Source organism: Drosophila bipectinata, chromosome 3R, assembly GCF_030179905.1.
Source record: "Drosophila bipectinata strain 14024-0381.07 chromosome 3R, DbipHiC1v2, whole genome shotgun sequence".
Taxonomy (NCBI): Eukaryota; Metazoa; Arthropoda; class Insecta; order Diptera; family Drosophilidae; genus Drosophila; species Drosophila bipectinata.
Genome location: NC_091739.1, coordinates 12,129,655 through 12,145,440, shown reverse-complemented (window position 1 = coordinate 12,145,440; position 15,786 = coordinate 12,129,655). Strand labels below are relative to the sequence as shown.

The following is a 15,786-nucleotide window of genomic DNA, read 5'->3' as shown; positions in this document are numbered from 1 at the left end:
TCTGCAATAACTGTTACTTTTTCATTTGAATAAATTCTTTATAAATAACTTTTACAAAAAACAAATTTAAACTCACATACTAGTTTAGTATTACTATGAGAGTTTTAAAGTTTGAATTATTCAAAACAAAAAATATGAATACAATCCCCCTTTAAAGATATTTAGTACAATCAACATTCCGTTCGTAAACCTCTATTTACAATAGATTTTCGTTTTTGTACTTAAAACATAGTATTTAAATCGACTTTTAGCTAACTAGTTCAATGAGAGGCTGTTGTCAGTTTCTCTGTCGCCCCCTGCTCCGCGTCGTCTCCTCTGCTGCTTCCGCTCCAGAAGCTTCTTCTTTAGGTGTTCGCGCCTGCTGGGCTTTAGTTTCGTGGTCGAGCCTTTCCTTGGCCCGGAAGACTTTCGATTGGAGGTAGAAAGAGCCGCCCTTGGAGCGCTCATTGACGTTGAAGAGGTGCTCGTAGTTTTTCGAAATACACTCCACGTTCTTAACATCATCTATGTTTAGGATTTGCTTGGCCTCCTCGAGAGTCATGCCTATGAAGAAGTAGTACAATTATTAGTCTTTGTATTATGCAGGTTATTGTTTACTTACCAGTCCGCAGATTGGACTCGGCACTCTTGTCGCCCTGTTTGCCGCCACCGGCCCTTCGGGCAGCTTCCTGTGAGGCGGCTATTTCTTGCCGAAGCGCCTTGGTGAAAGCCCGTCCCACCGCCTGGGCGCCCAGAACGATGATTTGGGCGATGTACTTGGCCATGTGCCTGCTTTGTATGATTGGGTTATCAAACGTAAAACTTGTGGCACACTATTGTTTTGGTTCCTCGTTGATATGCTTATGAAAATGTGAGCTAAATTACGCAACAGCTAATTTTGGTAAGTGCTACCAAATGAGAGACTGCTGTATCACGAAACTTATGCCTCTATTTCTTGACTTGAGTTTATTGAGCCGACTGAAATGAGTTTTTATTTATATTTCAAAAATTTTAAATCCAAATAACCAATTGCTACAATGTATATAACCTCAATGCGGCACAAACCTGGAGAGTCAGCTGTTCTTCAGCGAGTTGGCAGCGCCGTTATCGATTTTTTCTTATCGATATTTTTTGATAAATATTTGGCTATAATCAAGCGAAATGGAGGTATAACGGTCTAAAATTTAAAAATTTATTTTAAAAATACATAATTATATCTTAAGATTAATGTAAAACAATGACCGCAGTTACATAAAAAAGGATTCCTAACTTGTTAGGCTTTTGTCACGAAGTTTTATTCAAAATTTCAATGAGTAATAAAAAAAAATAGTAAATTTAATTCCGTTCACCGTCATGGGCTCCGAATGGGAAAAAACTTACGATCGGCTAGTCCGCGAAAATGAAAATGACGGGCAGAGGCTGGAGCACCTTGAGCGGCAAGTGCGAAACTTCAAGGCCAAAAGAAAGAGTCTGCAGCAACGGATCGAGCAGGAGAAAAAGGACATGGACGTATGGATGGACATGATGGAGCGTTTGAAGCTTGAGGTGAAGCGCTATAAGGCCAAAAAGCATAATCTTCCTCCCAAGAAAAAAAAACAACTGGATCACATCCTAAAGAGATTGCCTCACGACAATTTTAATGAAAGGGTTCGGCTAATGGAGGTATCGGAGAATCTATTCCCCAAACCATGTAAAGAGCCAAAGAAAATAGCCCCACCCAAAAGTCAAGACCCTTGCGACTTGGAGGTTACATTGCCAAGGAAGTGCGATCCCAGCAAGCAATCCGCTGTGGACCGGCGAATCGCAAAGATCAATAAGGATATGAGGACCCTGAGGAAAATTAATGACAAAACACTGGAAGTCATGGCGGATATTCGGGCACTGAAGACTACCATCAACTACTTGGAACAGGGTCACTGCACCAACATGAAGATAACACCCTTCGTGGACCCCAGAACCGCATTAAAGACAACCACTGAGACGCCGGTAAAGAAGGCCATCATTTCATTGGACCGTTTGCGCAAGACGAAGTACCGGAAGTACCTTACCCGAGAGGTCTTGGACGTACGACCGTCATTCATTCTCGAGAACGTGCCCCAGTTGATGCCCAAGATGTATGACTTTCTGGATCAAAACCATTCCAAGCACGGCAAAAGAAAAAACTAGTCATTTTAATTCTGGTGGGGAAAATAATTTATTAAGCCGAGAATTAGTCTACTTAGGCATAGTCTATTTAAACGTGTTCTATGATACGCTAATCCTGTCCAGCTCTTGTTCCATATTTACAATTTACAATAACAACTAAACTCATTGATCATCACCGGAATGCTTCCCTAAAGGGGATTTCATTCAGTTCCATATTTTCACTTAGATGACCTTTGAACTAAAACTGTAGGGCCTTACAAATAAATGTCCGGTTGGGATGGCTAACATTTGCGTGGCACTTGACAATTACAGGGTGATTCCTTTATTAAACCGGACATGTAAGAATCCCTAACGAATATCATGAATTTGTGGCATTAGTTGCTGCCAACAACAATCTCTGCTCATATGGCCTGCCTCTGTGCTTTGTGGGTTGTCTCGGAACAGAGTCCTTTTAACAGAAGCCCGGATTTGTGTGTTCGATGATGCAACGTTTGCAGTACTTCTTCACCGCCCGGTAGCCCTCGATCGACACCGGGCAGTCCTGGATGTTCAGCTGCTGGAGCCCCCGGCAATAGTAGGCGATGCACTGTACCCCGCGGTCGGTGATCATGTCGCAGCTGCGCAGGCTCAGTTTCTTCAGATTCGGACAGCTCTCGGCCAGAGCACGCAGTCCGGCATCACTCACATCGCACTTGCCAATGTCCAGGGCCCGGAGCCGTGGACAGGACCTGGCCAGGACAGTAATGGAGTCGTCGCTGACGGCCTCGCATCCGCGGGCATTCAGATACCTCAGCTTGTAGCACCTTCTGGCAATGACTTTGAGTCCAGCATCCGAAACTCGCTCGCATTTGGCCACGGAAAGGTATCGCAAAGCTGCTCCCAACTTGGCCAACTCATAAAGGCCAAAATCGGTGATGTTCAGGCAATCCGATACGCTCAGCTCCTTCAGCGAAACGCAAAAACTGGGCACGAATTTCAGACCCGCATCTGAAAGATATAAAATGTTAATAATGGCACGAGATATAATAATAAAATAATGGAATATCCACCTGTAATTTGTATGCAGCGTCGCAGATACAGATACACCAGCTGGGGACAGTTCTTGACCACGATCTTTAGGCCCATGTCATCGATGGCCATGCAGTCGGTGAGGTCCAGGTACTGGAGTAGCAGACGACGCGGGGGTTCTACATGGGGATTTGGACTGATACTGCTAACCTGGCTGCAACCTATGAATGAATAAAATTAGTTTATATTGTTGGTAGCTCGATAGTACTCCGTTGGGCTAGTAGTCTCCTTACCGGTCACATCCAGGTGCTGGAGATTGCTGCACTTGGTGAGGGCCTCGACCAGGGCTTGGTTGGACACCCCCACGCAGGTTTGGAGTTGCAGGTGTGTAAGTTCCGGGCATCGGCGGGTCAGCAATTGGAGGCCCTTGTCCGAGATGCGGCAGCCATCGGCCAGCATCACCCGTTCCACCTCTGGACAGGCTCCATTGCAGCTCTGGCCGCACAATTGCCGGAAGATCATCTTCAGCGTCTTGTCACCGTTGAGGTGCTCGCCCTTCAGGGAAATCACCTTCCAGAGGACAGGTCGCCAAGCCAGGTTCTCGAATCTCCGACAAACTCTCGCCACGTTGCACAGCTCACAGCTGTCCAGCCAGGAGAAGATCCGAATGACGGCCTCGTCTGGCAGGCGGTCGAATAACGGGCCACAGCGAAAGGGACCTTTCCGGTTCCAGGGCGGCGGGCCAATCGCAGTCCCAGCTCCAGTGACACCCACTCCATTGCTAGAGACTCCGCGGCGGGGTGTAGTGGCTGGGGTGCTGCTGGCCATGATGCCTCCTCCACTGGCAGTGGTCGAGGTGGTTATATTGCCCGCTCCGCTGGAGTGGTGACCTGTGGGCGAGGGGGAAACGAGGGTGGCATATCCCTGGTCCAGGCTGGGCGAGAAACGACCCAGGTTGCACAGACCGTCGGACAGGCTCTGACCTTTGCTGTGATGGTGGTCCAGCTGGAAGGCGTTGGCGGAGGAGTTGGTGCTCCGGTTCAACAGGTAGCGATCGGAGCCGCTTGTTTCGCTGGGACTGGAAGTGCGCGGGTGGTGCAAGCGTTCTGGGGGATAAGGGGAAACATTGAGACCTGAGATCATTGATTTCTGAAGGGATGACTCACCTGGCAATCGCTCATTTCCACTGCCGCTGCTGTAATCCTCCAGATAATATCGCTCGTTTTGGTACTGACTCGCCTCCGCGCCCAACGGCAGAGCTCTCAGGGCATTGCCCAAGTACAGCGACTCCATCTTCTTGTCCAGCAGATACTGGGCCCCATTGTTGCTCGTTCCATTGCTGCCCAGCACAGTGGGCACACTGCAGCGACCGTTTTGGCGTCTTCGTCCGGCTCCACTGCCTCCACCTCCGCTTCCACTGCCAGTTCCACCGCCTGCGTTGTTATCACTGGAGTCTTCCGTGTCCGCACTGTTGCCATGCATCCAGCTAGGTCTTTGGGCTCCAAATTGCAGGACATGCTCTAGGGTGAGAAAGTTCCTCGGCTGCGGAATAGGAGCCGCGCTTCTCGTTGCAGGGGCAGGCAGTTCCGGCGACTTCTTCGCATGACGGCCTACGGAGGCGGTGGTGTGAGCTCCGAAGGTAACCTGATCCGGCCGAGAATGCCGTCCACGCAGCTCAAATGTGGCAGCCTTCTGTTGCACCATGTGCAGCACAGCCGCTGCTGTCGAGGATGTCGGCGCTTGGTCACAGTCTGGCGGGTTAGACGCTTCCAAGCTGGGATTTGGAGACTTGCGGGAGGACATCATCTTGTAGGCCTGCGGATCCAAGGGGCTAGAGCTCAGCGGATGCGGGTGGTGGTAGTGATCACGGACGGCATTGCTATTGCGGCCCAGGGAGGCCAGAGGGCACTCCAGATCGCTGCTACGCCGGCTGCTCGTCTTGTGCGACATGGTTGTATCCTTTCGGGATGCTTCTTTCGGCTAGTGCCCTTTAAAATGGCAGGGTAGTCTAAAAGGAATAGTTTGGAGGTTAATAAAATGCTGGTCTTACGATGGTAAAGCTTAGCCAATAAAAACTGTATGTTTGCATATTCCGCCTTAAATCAGTACTAAGATCTGCGAATTTTTTAATTAGCCACCAAATTCTTAGCCAGGGAAAAAAGGCAGAAAGAAAAATATTTATCGATGTCTGGTGTCTGGGTCTTAGCCCAAACGAGTGGAATTCAAATCTGCGATGGCCATGGGAACACGGAATGCCTCTTGGATGTGTGTGGGTAGCGTTTTGTGGGTCTCCATGCCATTCGCAATTATTAGAGGAAAATGCGGTGATGCAGAGTCATAACTGGGAGCCATAAAATGTATATATTTTTTGCCGACCACTCCTCCGAATGTTTACCACAGTTGACCTTTCAAATCCGGCATTCATGCAAAAGCACTCTGGCAATTTGTGGGTGAAATGTTCCCCAGCCAGAGGATTGTTGAAAACTATCAATTGTTGGTTCATAGCAGTGGATTCGATGCAGGAGCGTTTATTTTTATTTTTATAATTAATAAGGGGATCGCCCACACGGTGAAACAAATCATTGGCTTGGTTTTTGGTTTTTTGGTTAAATCTTATATTTTGGCCACACGTATGCTGTCATTTCCATTGAGCCGCGTTCATTCATTGTTGTTGGCCCGGAACCAGTTTTTGGTGCAGGTGGGGAGAGGAGTTGGGGCAGTCGGAGGTGGGGTTTCCACCGCCGAAGAGGCACCAGAAGGCGTGGGCCGTTCTATTGCTGGCTTGTGGCCATCCGCAATTTGGCCCGTTGTTATTGGCCTAACCTTAAGACCTTAAATTAAGCCGAAAGTAACCCAATTCGTCCGGGGAACAAGAGATATGCCAGCCATATCAGAAGCCATAACCGTTCGCCCACCGAAGATTCTGACTGTTTTGGTTCTGTGTGTGGCACGGGGCTGTGGCAGGGGCTTTGCATAATTTACTCAGCCAGCTATCTAAATAGAAAACTATAAATTTATTTCAAATTTCTGTCGGCTCTCGGAGTCTTCAAATCCAGCATTTTTTCATTCGGTTTTCTTGGGTGGGGCCGGACCAGGGTCGAAGCCGACGCGCCGGCACACCTACAGTCTTTTTTGGGGCGGGGTGGCACACTTCGGCGGGACGAGTAAATCACAAGCTGCTCACAAGTGGAGCTACGGATCTACGAAGCTACGACGGAGCTTTATTTTTATTGTAATCAAATTTGAAATTAATTTCGATTTTTGTGTGGCATCTGGCCTCGCCATAAATAAACACAAATAGGCAGCAATAATAACACTGGGCCCTAGCACATTTGGATGGTCGACAGAAATATGTCTTGTCATTTGGCTTATGGCAGCTGATTAATCTTAGCATCTCCGAAGCCGAAATCAAAACCCAGGGCAACAAAAAAAAAGCATCTTAAAACCAAAAACCATAACCAAAGCCGCCTGTCGCCTGTCGCGCCTCATATGGAATGTCGCTCAACTGGTTCGAAAAATGTAAGAAGAGAAAAAAAAATCATCTAAGAAAAAAATCAGAAGAAAGAAAGGAAAATGCTCCAAGCCAGAGATCACTTCACTCTACTCGAGGGGTATTTGGATTTTTTTTCCCAATGCCCTCGCCATAATTCACAATACTCGAACAATAAATAATTAATAAAGCACGCTCGGTGTGTGGACAAAAGTGTCAAATGGTTCATTGGGCAACACAGCATGGAATTTGCATAAATTTACATGCAAATGTAATTCACTTTGTTTGTTTTATTCTTTGGCCAAGTCTTTGGGGCCAGAAGAGGGCTGAAATATCATTAGTAACGCATTAGGCCTTGTAAACAACCCACAGATCTTGTAAAGTTCTTGTATTCCAACACGTCTAGGGTTAGATTACGATTTGGATTAAGCCAGGTTAAGAAGAGCCTTCTAAAAGAGAAAGTTTGTAGATCCCACCGACAATACTTTGTATTTGCCAATAAGAATACATTTTATGCACAAATTCCAATTTGTAAATTAAATACCATGACTTTTATGGCCTCTATTTTTTTAATATACCGGATTACCTTTGTATCTGTCAAGTGGCTCAATCAATTGTCATGTAATTAAACCGCATATTTATTTCACAATTTTATTGAGCAAATAAAAATCGTAGACCATGATATCCAGTGTCTATAAACTGGTCCATGTCCATGTCCGTGGCGGTATCTATCTCGATCTGTGTCGATGTTCCTTCTCTATCGTTACCAGCTTGTTCATATTTCCCCGTCCAAGCCGAGCCAAGCCTCTTCAAGTGAGCTCAACGAGCACATAAAATATGACAACAACAAGTACTAATTATTTAATATGCTTAATGAGCAAATGTCGCCATGCTGGTGCCCACAGTGCACTCGAACAGGCCAAGACAGCCCAGGTACAGTGGGGTGAATTCGGGCCAAGTAATTGGAATTTTCCTGGGAATCAATCTAAAACTTTAAATAATGCAAAATTACCATTTAAATTACAAGGAAATAGCATCGTTTGGCTTGGCACGCCATCTAAACATAAATGCAAACCATTAGTGGAAACACCTAAGTATGCTGAAACCCAATTATGTAATTAAAGCAACAATAGGTGTGTCTTTTTTTAACAGCTTTCAATATAAGAAATTATTGAATAACTCCATGACTATGACGATTTTCTCCAGGTCTGTGATTAACTTTTTCAGAGCCAATCATAAAGCCCATTCGCCACACTGTGCGCTGTGTCAAACTAATAACTGCTATTGCCGCAGCGTTTGTGTGTGGCGACCGTTGTCTGCACATGGTTGAAATCTAACGCCAAAAGCCAACAGCAACGTCGAGTACAAAAGCAACAACTTGGCGCCACAGCAGCAAACAGCAACAGCTATAGCAACACAGAGTCGGGCCAGTGGGCACCTTTTGGCCTCCATGGCTCGGCATGCTGAGCGCCTGGCCCCAAGTCTGGCCCAAAGCTTAAATATATATTATTTGTACATGTATGTATGTGGCAGTATCTGTGTGTATGGCTACCGTTTTCTGCAGCAATTGCCGCTCTGTGGGTTGGCTTTTTGCATAGTGTCAATTTTGATTTAGCAAAACGTTGCCATTGCTGCTGCTCTTGTGGTTGCAACTTGTGGTGCTGTTGCTATTCCTGTTGGTATTGCGGTTCCATCGTACTGTCAGCGCACCCGCCTAACACCTCCTGGGCAAATACACACCCACACCCACACACACATAGACAGAAAGTGGGTGGCGCTGACAAGTTTCTTGAAAAAACTTAGCAAAAGTCATAAAAATTATTTGCTGCGCATGTCAAGCTAAAAAAAAAACACAAACTGGGCGCAGCATCAACTTGATTTTCTCAACGATTTCACACAAAATACAATTAGTTGACGGGCCTCCGCTTATTTAAGTCTCATTTATTATTTTCAACATTATAAATAAGATTCAAATCTTAACTAATTTCAGTTGGTCTTGTTTATTATAAGAATGACTTTATCTTTTTCTTAGATGACATTTTAGCTATTAATTCCCAGATATTATTCTAAATACTTTGCTTTTCTTGAAAGTCTTGTATTCTATCATAGGCAAGCTGTTTTGCACTGAGCCTTGGTCTCAAAATTGTTACCATTTTGTGCCCCACCTAAGAAGATGAATCTCTGGCACTTTTGCGACGTGGAATTGTAGAACCACCTCCGGATGTAGGCTTTGCCATTGCCCTTATCCAATGGCTGCAGACATACATTTTTGACTAGAATTGTATTTGAGTTAAAGATATAGAAACTTAATATTTTTTGTTTTTTTCACTCACTCTGCTCACTAAGATGCAGGCTAACCAAGAACAAAATAAGACAAAATATTATTTTCATGATGGAACAACTGAAACTAGCTACGAAAAATTTCTTTACAGGGCTTTTATACAACAGAATTTATAAAAGCAGGTGGCGCAAAGCAAATATACTTTTTATGTTTTAAAAGCTGGCTGTTTTTAATCATCTGCAGTTTATTTCAGTTAATTACGAATAAAAATTTTGAAAATATTTACTTAATGTTGGGGTTTAACACAATTAAGTCATCTGTGTGGTAGAAAACGAATAAACAGACCCATTACCCTTTAAAACTATTATTTTAAAAATTTCTTTAACAATTTTTCTTATCTACAAGCAATTCTGCATTGCCAAATTGTGCCAAACATATTCCCTTTCATAACATTTCCTTCATTTCTTCTGGCACGGTAAGTAAATTGCCTACAAGTTTTTCCTTTCCTGTCGAAGTAGAAACGAGTCCTAAGGACAGGTCCCACTCCATTATTGCGATTCAGTAGGCAACGGGCTTGACCTTTGGAGAATTTTATATAAAAACAAAATATACTTAATAAAGTATTCTCTACTCACGGCAGTTCATGTAAGTCGGAAAGAGACTTAAGATGAGGCACAGATATAGCCACTTGAAGAGCATGATTTATGTGCGATAACTTGTAAGCTGATAAATGCAAGAGGTACGAATATTAACAACCTTTTATAGGAGAATTAATATGCCCGATTAAAGCCCCATGTTTAATGCCCTATTAAGTGGCATTTTATATTCATTAACCAATTTAATGCGGGAAGATGTGTTTGTGCCACAAGCATCGTATAAAAACCGAATTACCCCACATCGCACCTATAAAAGTCAAAAAGTATATTTATTTTATGGCATTTTGAAGCAATTAGTCTCTCTCCCAAATATTTATTTTAGCACATTTAATTATCCCAGACACAAATGAAGCTCGGCTAACCGTTCACTGAAGTTAAATGAACTCCATTTCTGTTTGGCTTTGTGGCTCCTCGTGTTGCTGTTGTCTCTATGCAAATAGCCGATGAATGGAATTGAAAGTTGACACAGTTCACAAAGAATTTGAAATTTTTGCGAAAATAAAATAAACCGAAAGACAGCTTAATATGGAGAATGGGGTGTCCGTTTTATTAAATATGCATGGGCGGCGTTTTGAAATGGGATTTGTATTTCTATCGCCGAGTTTGAATGCATAAATAGGCAATCGTTGAAAAGGTTCCAGATCAATAGGCCGTAGATGGGGCCCTAGAATTGGTGAAAGAGATTGATCTGGTAGAAAGTATCGAGTGGAATGAATGAAGAGCCATTGTGGTAGGGGAATTAATTAGAGCATTCGGCCTGCCTCGGAGGTATGCCATATCTGTGGCCTCTCTAACTGTAAATTATTGGAATTTTGTATCAATTTGTAGATTCTGCAATCTCAATTACTTAGGCAAAAACTTTCTCAGGAAGCTGCTGTTCAGTCAGCGTGGAAAAACTTGTTTCGATTTCCACTCAGCCATCATTCAGTCTTCAGTTTTTTTTTTTCATCTCTGTTACATAGCTAGCTGATTGATCTGATAGCGCAAAAAATATTTAATATATATATATAGAAATTGATTTCTTGATGACTATGGTCCATCCATCAAAATTGATCTTGCCGCAAAATTGTGGCTTCTCGTTTTTGGTTTTTGTTAAGTTTCCTTAATGGTTTTGTGCCATTTCTTCGTCATTATCTGTAACTAAAAATTTCACCGGACCCATTAAAGGAGAACGCGCGGATTTTAGTCAAACTAATTAAACCGAATCTTATATAATGAACCGTGAACAAAATGACCGTGAAGAGGAGCAGGAAAACAGACAGGGAGGGGAGAGCCAGGGTAGATGGGGAGACGAGGCGACCATGGCGGCGATTGAAACATTGAGACTGTCATCAATCAAAGGCAAATTCTTCTGGGGCTTCTCCTCCGGCTTGAGAGCATAATTCAAATTCCAGGCGCAACCAGTTCGTTGCTTGAGTCTTTCGTTTTGGCGTTGCTGCCTTCGCAGAGCACTTTTGTCAGAAACTGTAGATAAAGCGGGGCTTAACCCAAAATTAAATACCCAGTGATCCCGTAGTTGGAGTCGGAGCAAAATAAATCACAAAATAAAACCCAGAAACGAGGCAGAAACTCATTGCAAATTACATGCTGTTCCACCTAAAAAGGATGGTGGGGGGCGAGGTCCCAAGGAGGAGTGCTGACGTTGATGGGGCCAAAACAATTGCGGACGTGAATGATGGCACAGCTAATCCCCAGATCCGAGATCCGAAATCCAAGATCCAACATCCAAGAACGGAGATCTCCGATTCCAAGAGACATAAATCCAGGCCAAGTCAAAGTCCAATAAAAATGTCGACCAAATGCAAAAAGCGACAAATGCTTGACGGACCAAATGTCAGAGTTAATTTATCTAAAAGCGTTGCCCGACTTTTTGGAAAAGAGACAGCATCGCTGGCCAAAAACAGAGATGCAGATAGAGTCACTCGGCGCGAAAGAGAGATCGGAAAATTTTAATTAAGACAAAATATTTGAAATTCTGGTGAAGACAACGAGGTCTTTCTAACAAGAAGCCAACAATTTGCCGCGCGCAATTTTTCAAATTACATTTCATTAGAGAGCACAGGCCAAACAGAGACAGCACCACCTGGCGGGAGAGAGATGGGGCGATGATCAAGTGATAAGTGGAAGAGAAAATCCAACAACAGCGAATGTAAAGCACCGTTTTGTCTGACTCTTTGGCAACTTTTCACTTGGACATCTCAGAGACAGAGGCAGAGAAAAGGAGGGATATACCCGGCTAGAGAGAGATCGAGAGAAGGACGGAGGAAACAGGTTATCTGTGAGATACCCGCATGCTTAAAGCCAAAAGACGCCCGCATAGACTTGGCTTTATATTTATTTTTCTGTCTTGGCATCTAATATGCTTCACATAAATTGTTTAACAAATTAAATTTTAAAGTTCAGTTCAGCAATGCCCTGAAAGACAAAAAAATCAACAATTGCGACAACAACTAAAGCAGCAACTATGTCAGTCACTCGGCAACATTGCCAACTAGCAGCGAAACAACATTCCAGCTGCCTGCCTCCCCACCCCCTTCCTATAGGCCCCAAACCCCCCAATGCACCCCTCTCCTGGTGGGACGATCGTCAAGCTCGTAACTAGCTGGAGCTACAAGTCGCCGTTTCTAATACAAAACTGTCGCTTGTGGCGTGAGAGACTCTGACTCTGACTCCGACTGCAACTGCAACTTCGAATGCAACAGCAGCTCGGGCCAGCTCTCTTGGCCACGATTCCCGTCGAAGCAAAATAACAGAAAAATGAAAAGAAAAAAATAAAAATAAAGTTAATCAAAAAAAAAAAAAGAAATAATAAAAAATACGTCGCATTGCATTTTAGTATTTGCTGATTGCGCTGTTGCAAGAGCTATGAAATCATACAAACAGACATATAAATACCCCTACTCACACACACAATGCAGGGAGACATACAATAAAAGTTGTGGACAAGAAAGGAAAGTCGATTAGCCGAAGGTAGACACCGACATGGATACACCCTTAATATAGCAGACCGTAATTTCCAATTAACAAATCACACCACCAATAAAATGACTAAAATATTACAAGCTCTTCCAGACACGAGGGTTCGTATGTCTTTCCTAAATGGAAGTTTTTATGGTTTTTTGTACTTTAATGGTAAAACCATAACAAGCATATAATCGTCTGGTATTATAAAGAAATATATTAAAAGTAATCGTTATTTGGCCTTATAAAGTTACTCTGCTGTTCTATATGCAAATTAAGAAGAACTATAAATTTATATCTCTTTGTGATGCAAAAATCTATTCCAAACTTTTATAAATTTTTTGGCAAATATTTTTTATGTCCAATTTTTTAATTAATTTCTTTGGCCAAAAAATAAAATAAATGAATTTCATATATTCGTATAAACGGTTAATGGTTCTCCACGTAGCTAATGGATCCTTGAAATTGAAAAAAAAAATACGAAATAAATAAATAAAGGAAAAAACTGTTGAAAATCTCATGAAATCGGCGAGGGGCTTTTCCATGTCCACCGGTGGTTGGGGGCTGCAATGATGGCGGCAGCCTTTTGGCTTGAAAGCTTTTTGGCTTTGATTGCCAGCGCCGGATTGAGTTTGGGGCTGCTTGCCATGGCTATATCGTTTTAGCCGACTGTTGGCCGGCTGGCCGAGTGGCTGGCTGGCTGGCCTGTCATTGCAATGCGCATATGTTGACATTTTTTATAGGAAATATTTTAAATTGTTGTTAAATGCATGAATAAATGGACAAATGCCTCTGTGCCACAGCGAAATCTTTCGACGCTTTCGACTATTCGCCGCCGGCATGGAAAGTGTATGCTTAACACAAATGCCAAAATGTTTATATCAAAGGCATATCTTGCTGGCCTGACAGATATCAAATGACCAATTTGTAATCATTTAACATGCAGAAATTACACGGAAGAAGCTTGGAATACGACATAATAAATTTGTTTGCTTGTTTGCTGTGGGACGCCTTTAGGAATATATGGTATTTCCAGTTAAAATAGCAACAGGGGCACCCCCTTGGGCAGTTCGCTAATGATGTGAAGATCCGAAAACATTCGGCCAACACGTGTGCCGCAGATTGGCTGGCCAGCCAGGCAGCCGAGCTATCCAGCTATAACATTATCTACATCGGACTCGGACAGTTCCAGGAAAATTATGAATATACACGGCTATTTTCGCGGAGGAAAAAGGAAAGTCATTTCGCATTCTGTATTCTGCAGATAATTGCCAACCAATAGATACTCCTAGAGGGTGTGTGTGTGTCTTGGTGAGTGAGTCGTTGTGTTGGCAGGCATGAAATTCAATCAGTTGGCCATAAACATATCCGTTGCTGCAACTCCTAGTTGAGTTAATGACCAGCCGAGAGATCCCAACTTCCTCTACGTGTATAATTTGCATGCAACAGCTCGCCAAGAGGGTGTATCTGTATCTCGTGCACGGCCATCTGTATCTGTATTTGTATCCTATCTGTGCGAACGAGTTATATGCCAAAGTGGTGCATGCAGCAGCACCACCAGCAGTAACAGCAAAAGCAACAACACCACCAACAATAATAAATATATATCTCTAAAGGTGTGATTTTAATGTGACAACTTTTGCAACTGGTTCGTGTCCGTGTTGTTCGCAGCTCACAGCACACAGCTCGCAGTTCCAGCCTAGAGAGTTTTCTTTGCTTTTTTCGAGGTGTCAAGGGGAATGGGCGTACGAATAATTCCATTAAAGTTTTACGATCGGGCAATATTAATAAAGAAAACTAAAGAATATACATATATGTATATTTTTTTCATTCCCATGGCACGAAGCCACACAAAGACCAAAAGGTAGAGCGGCATAGGTATGATGGGGTAAGATAGAGATGGCGAGTCAGAAAACCTGAATCTTGCATTGCAATTTAATAATTTAATAAATTGTGATCGTTGTGTTTTTTTTTACTTCTTTTTTGTTTTTCTACCTTGCTGATTATACACGTAACTCCTTATGGTTCTCATTTATGCATCGCATAGCACTTTGTTTTTTGTCAGTTTTTGCAGCTTCATTTAATTCCCATTTATTTTCAGATTCTATCCTTTTTTCTCTTGATTTCTCTTCTCTTTTATTTGTAATTTTTTTCGTTGTTATTCACTCACAAATCGCACACACTTTTCTCTACTTTATTTTCATTGCAGGTCGTGTCTCGGTGTGTGCGTTCTCCGATCTTTCACTCTGGGCTCTTTAGCTTGGCCTCCGTGTTATCTTTTTGCGCTCACTGACTCACGGCACTCACAAAAACACACCAACACACACACAAAGACACGTAGGCAGGCACGCAACCAAATGCGGCCCGTAAATGCTCAAGACGAAAGTCCGTTCCACACCTGGACGATCCCGATCCGACAGCGCACGGCAACAGGTAAATGGCAACTGAGTCGACGGTCTCACCATAGAGGCTCGAAGAGTAGCTCAGATCCGATCCGATGGCAGCTGGAGAGTGTCTTTGCTCTCTTGGCCAGCTAAAGAATTCACCACAAGTGGTTATAAGGAGGCATTGCCAGGCGCAAATCGAAAGACTTAGGCGACAAACTTGTTGAGTTTCCACAAAAAAATTTTGTTTCAAAAAAATTTTGAAGTTAAATTTTGATTTAAGTTTTTTTAGTTAAAAATAGATTTTTTTATTTTATTTATTTTTTTAAATTACCAAAGTTTTTAAATTAAACATAAATTCAAATAATATGACTGATACAATCCAGATTGTAAAATTTTTAATATAAATCCATTTAATTAATTAATTATTTTTCGACAAAAATAATTTAAAAATAATATAGAAAGAAATTTAAAAAATACCTTAAAAATATAATCAAAATATTGATAATTCAAAAATCGACTAAGAAATTTTAATTTAATATTTATATGTATATAAAGTTATTAATAATAATTTCTAAACCGGCTAATGCTTAATATTTCTTAGAATTACGCCATATGTTAGTATGCTGTTGGGATAATCCGGGTAGAATTTCTTCACCCGTTACACTTTCCCAAAACTCCGAAATCCTCACCCCTTTCCCGCAATTATCTCGTGTGTTGAACATGTTGTACTACTTTTATGATTCTGCTGCTGAGCTGCAGTGTTTGCAAAAAAATTTCCACCATGGCATAACTAAATATGCCTGTGGGCTAAACTGGCATACCAAAAAAACCGAAGAGAGCGCCCGCCATCAAGATCCTCGCTCATGGAAATGCTTCGAT

At 42.7% G+C, this 15,786-nt stretch overlaps 3 protein-coding genes across 3 annotated transcripts; 1 reads left to right on the top strand and 2 right to left on the bottom strand.

The window, feature by feature from the left end:
• Positions 1-181: 181 nt before the first annotated feature.
• blp (mitochondrial import inner membrane translocase subunit Tim16) lies at positions 182-1,033 on the bottom strand. Its single transcript, XM_017247312.3, has 2 exons — positions 602-1,033; positions 182-543 (listed from the first exon to the last, which is right to left on the bottom strand). Exons 1-2 carry the CDS (start codon positions 762-764, stop codon positions 278-280), a joined length of 429 nt encoding a protein of 142 aa, XP_017102801.1. The 5' UTR covers positions 765-1,033; the 3' UTR covers positions 182-277.
• Positions 1,034-1,238: 205 nt separating this feature from the next.
• LOC108129932 (uncharacterized) lies at positions 1,239-2,299 on the top strand. Its single transcript, XM_017248247.3, has one exon. The coding sequence runs from the start codon at positions 1,333-1,335 to the stop codon at positions 2,143-2,145; it is 813 nt and encodes a 270-aa protein (XP_017103736.2). The 5' UTR covers positions 1,239-1,332; the 3' UTR covers positions 2,146-2,299.
• A 97-nt stretch (positions 2,300-2,396) lies between these two features.
• Fbxl7 (F-box and leucine-rich repeat protein 7) lies at positions 2,397-14,981 on the bottom strand. The gene is made up of 5 exons (XM_017248246.3): positions 14,516-14,981; positions 4,299-5,140; positions 3,426-4,238; positions 3,174-3,353; positions 2,397-3,111 (listed from the first exon to the last, which is right to left on the bottom strand). The coding sequence occupies exons 2-5, from the start codon at positions 5,080-5,082 to the stop codon at positions 2,576-2,578; spliced, it is 2,313 nt and encodes a 770-aa protein (XP_017103735.2). The 5' UTR covers positions 5,083-5,140; positions 14,516-14,981; the 3' UTR covers positions 2,397-2,575.
• Between the last annotated feature and the right edge of the window lie 805 nt (positions 14,982-15,786).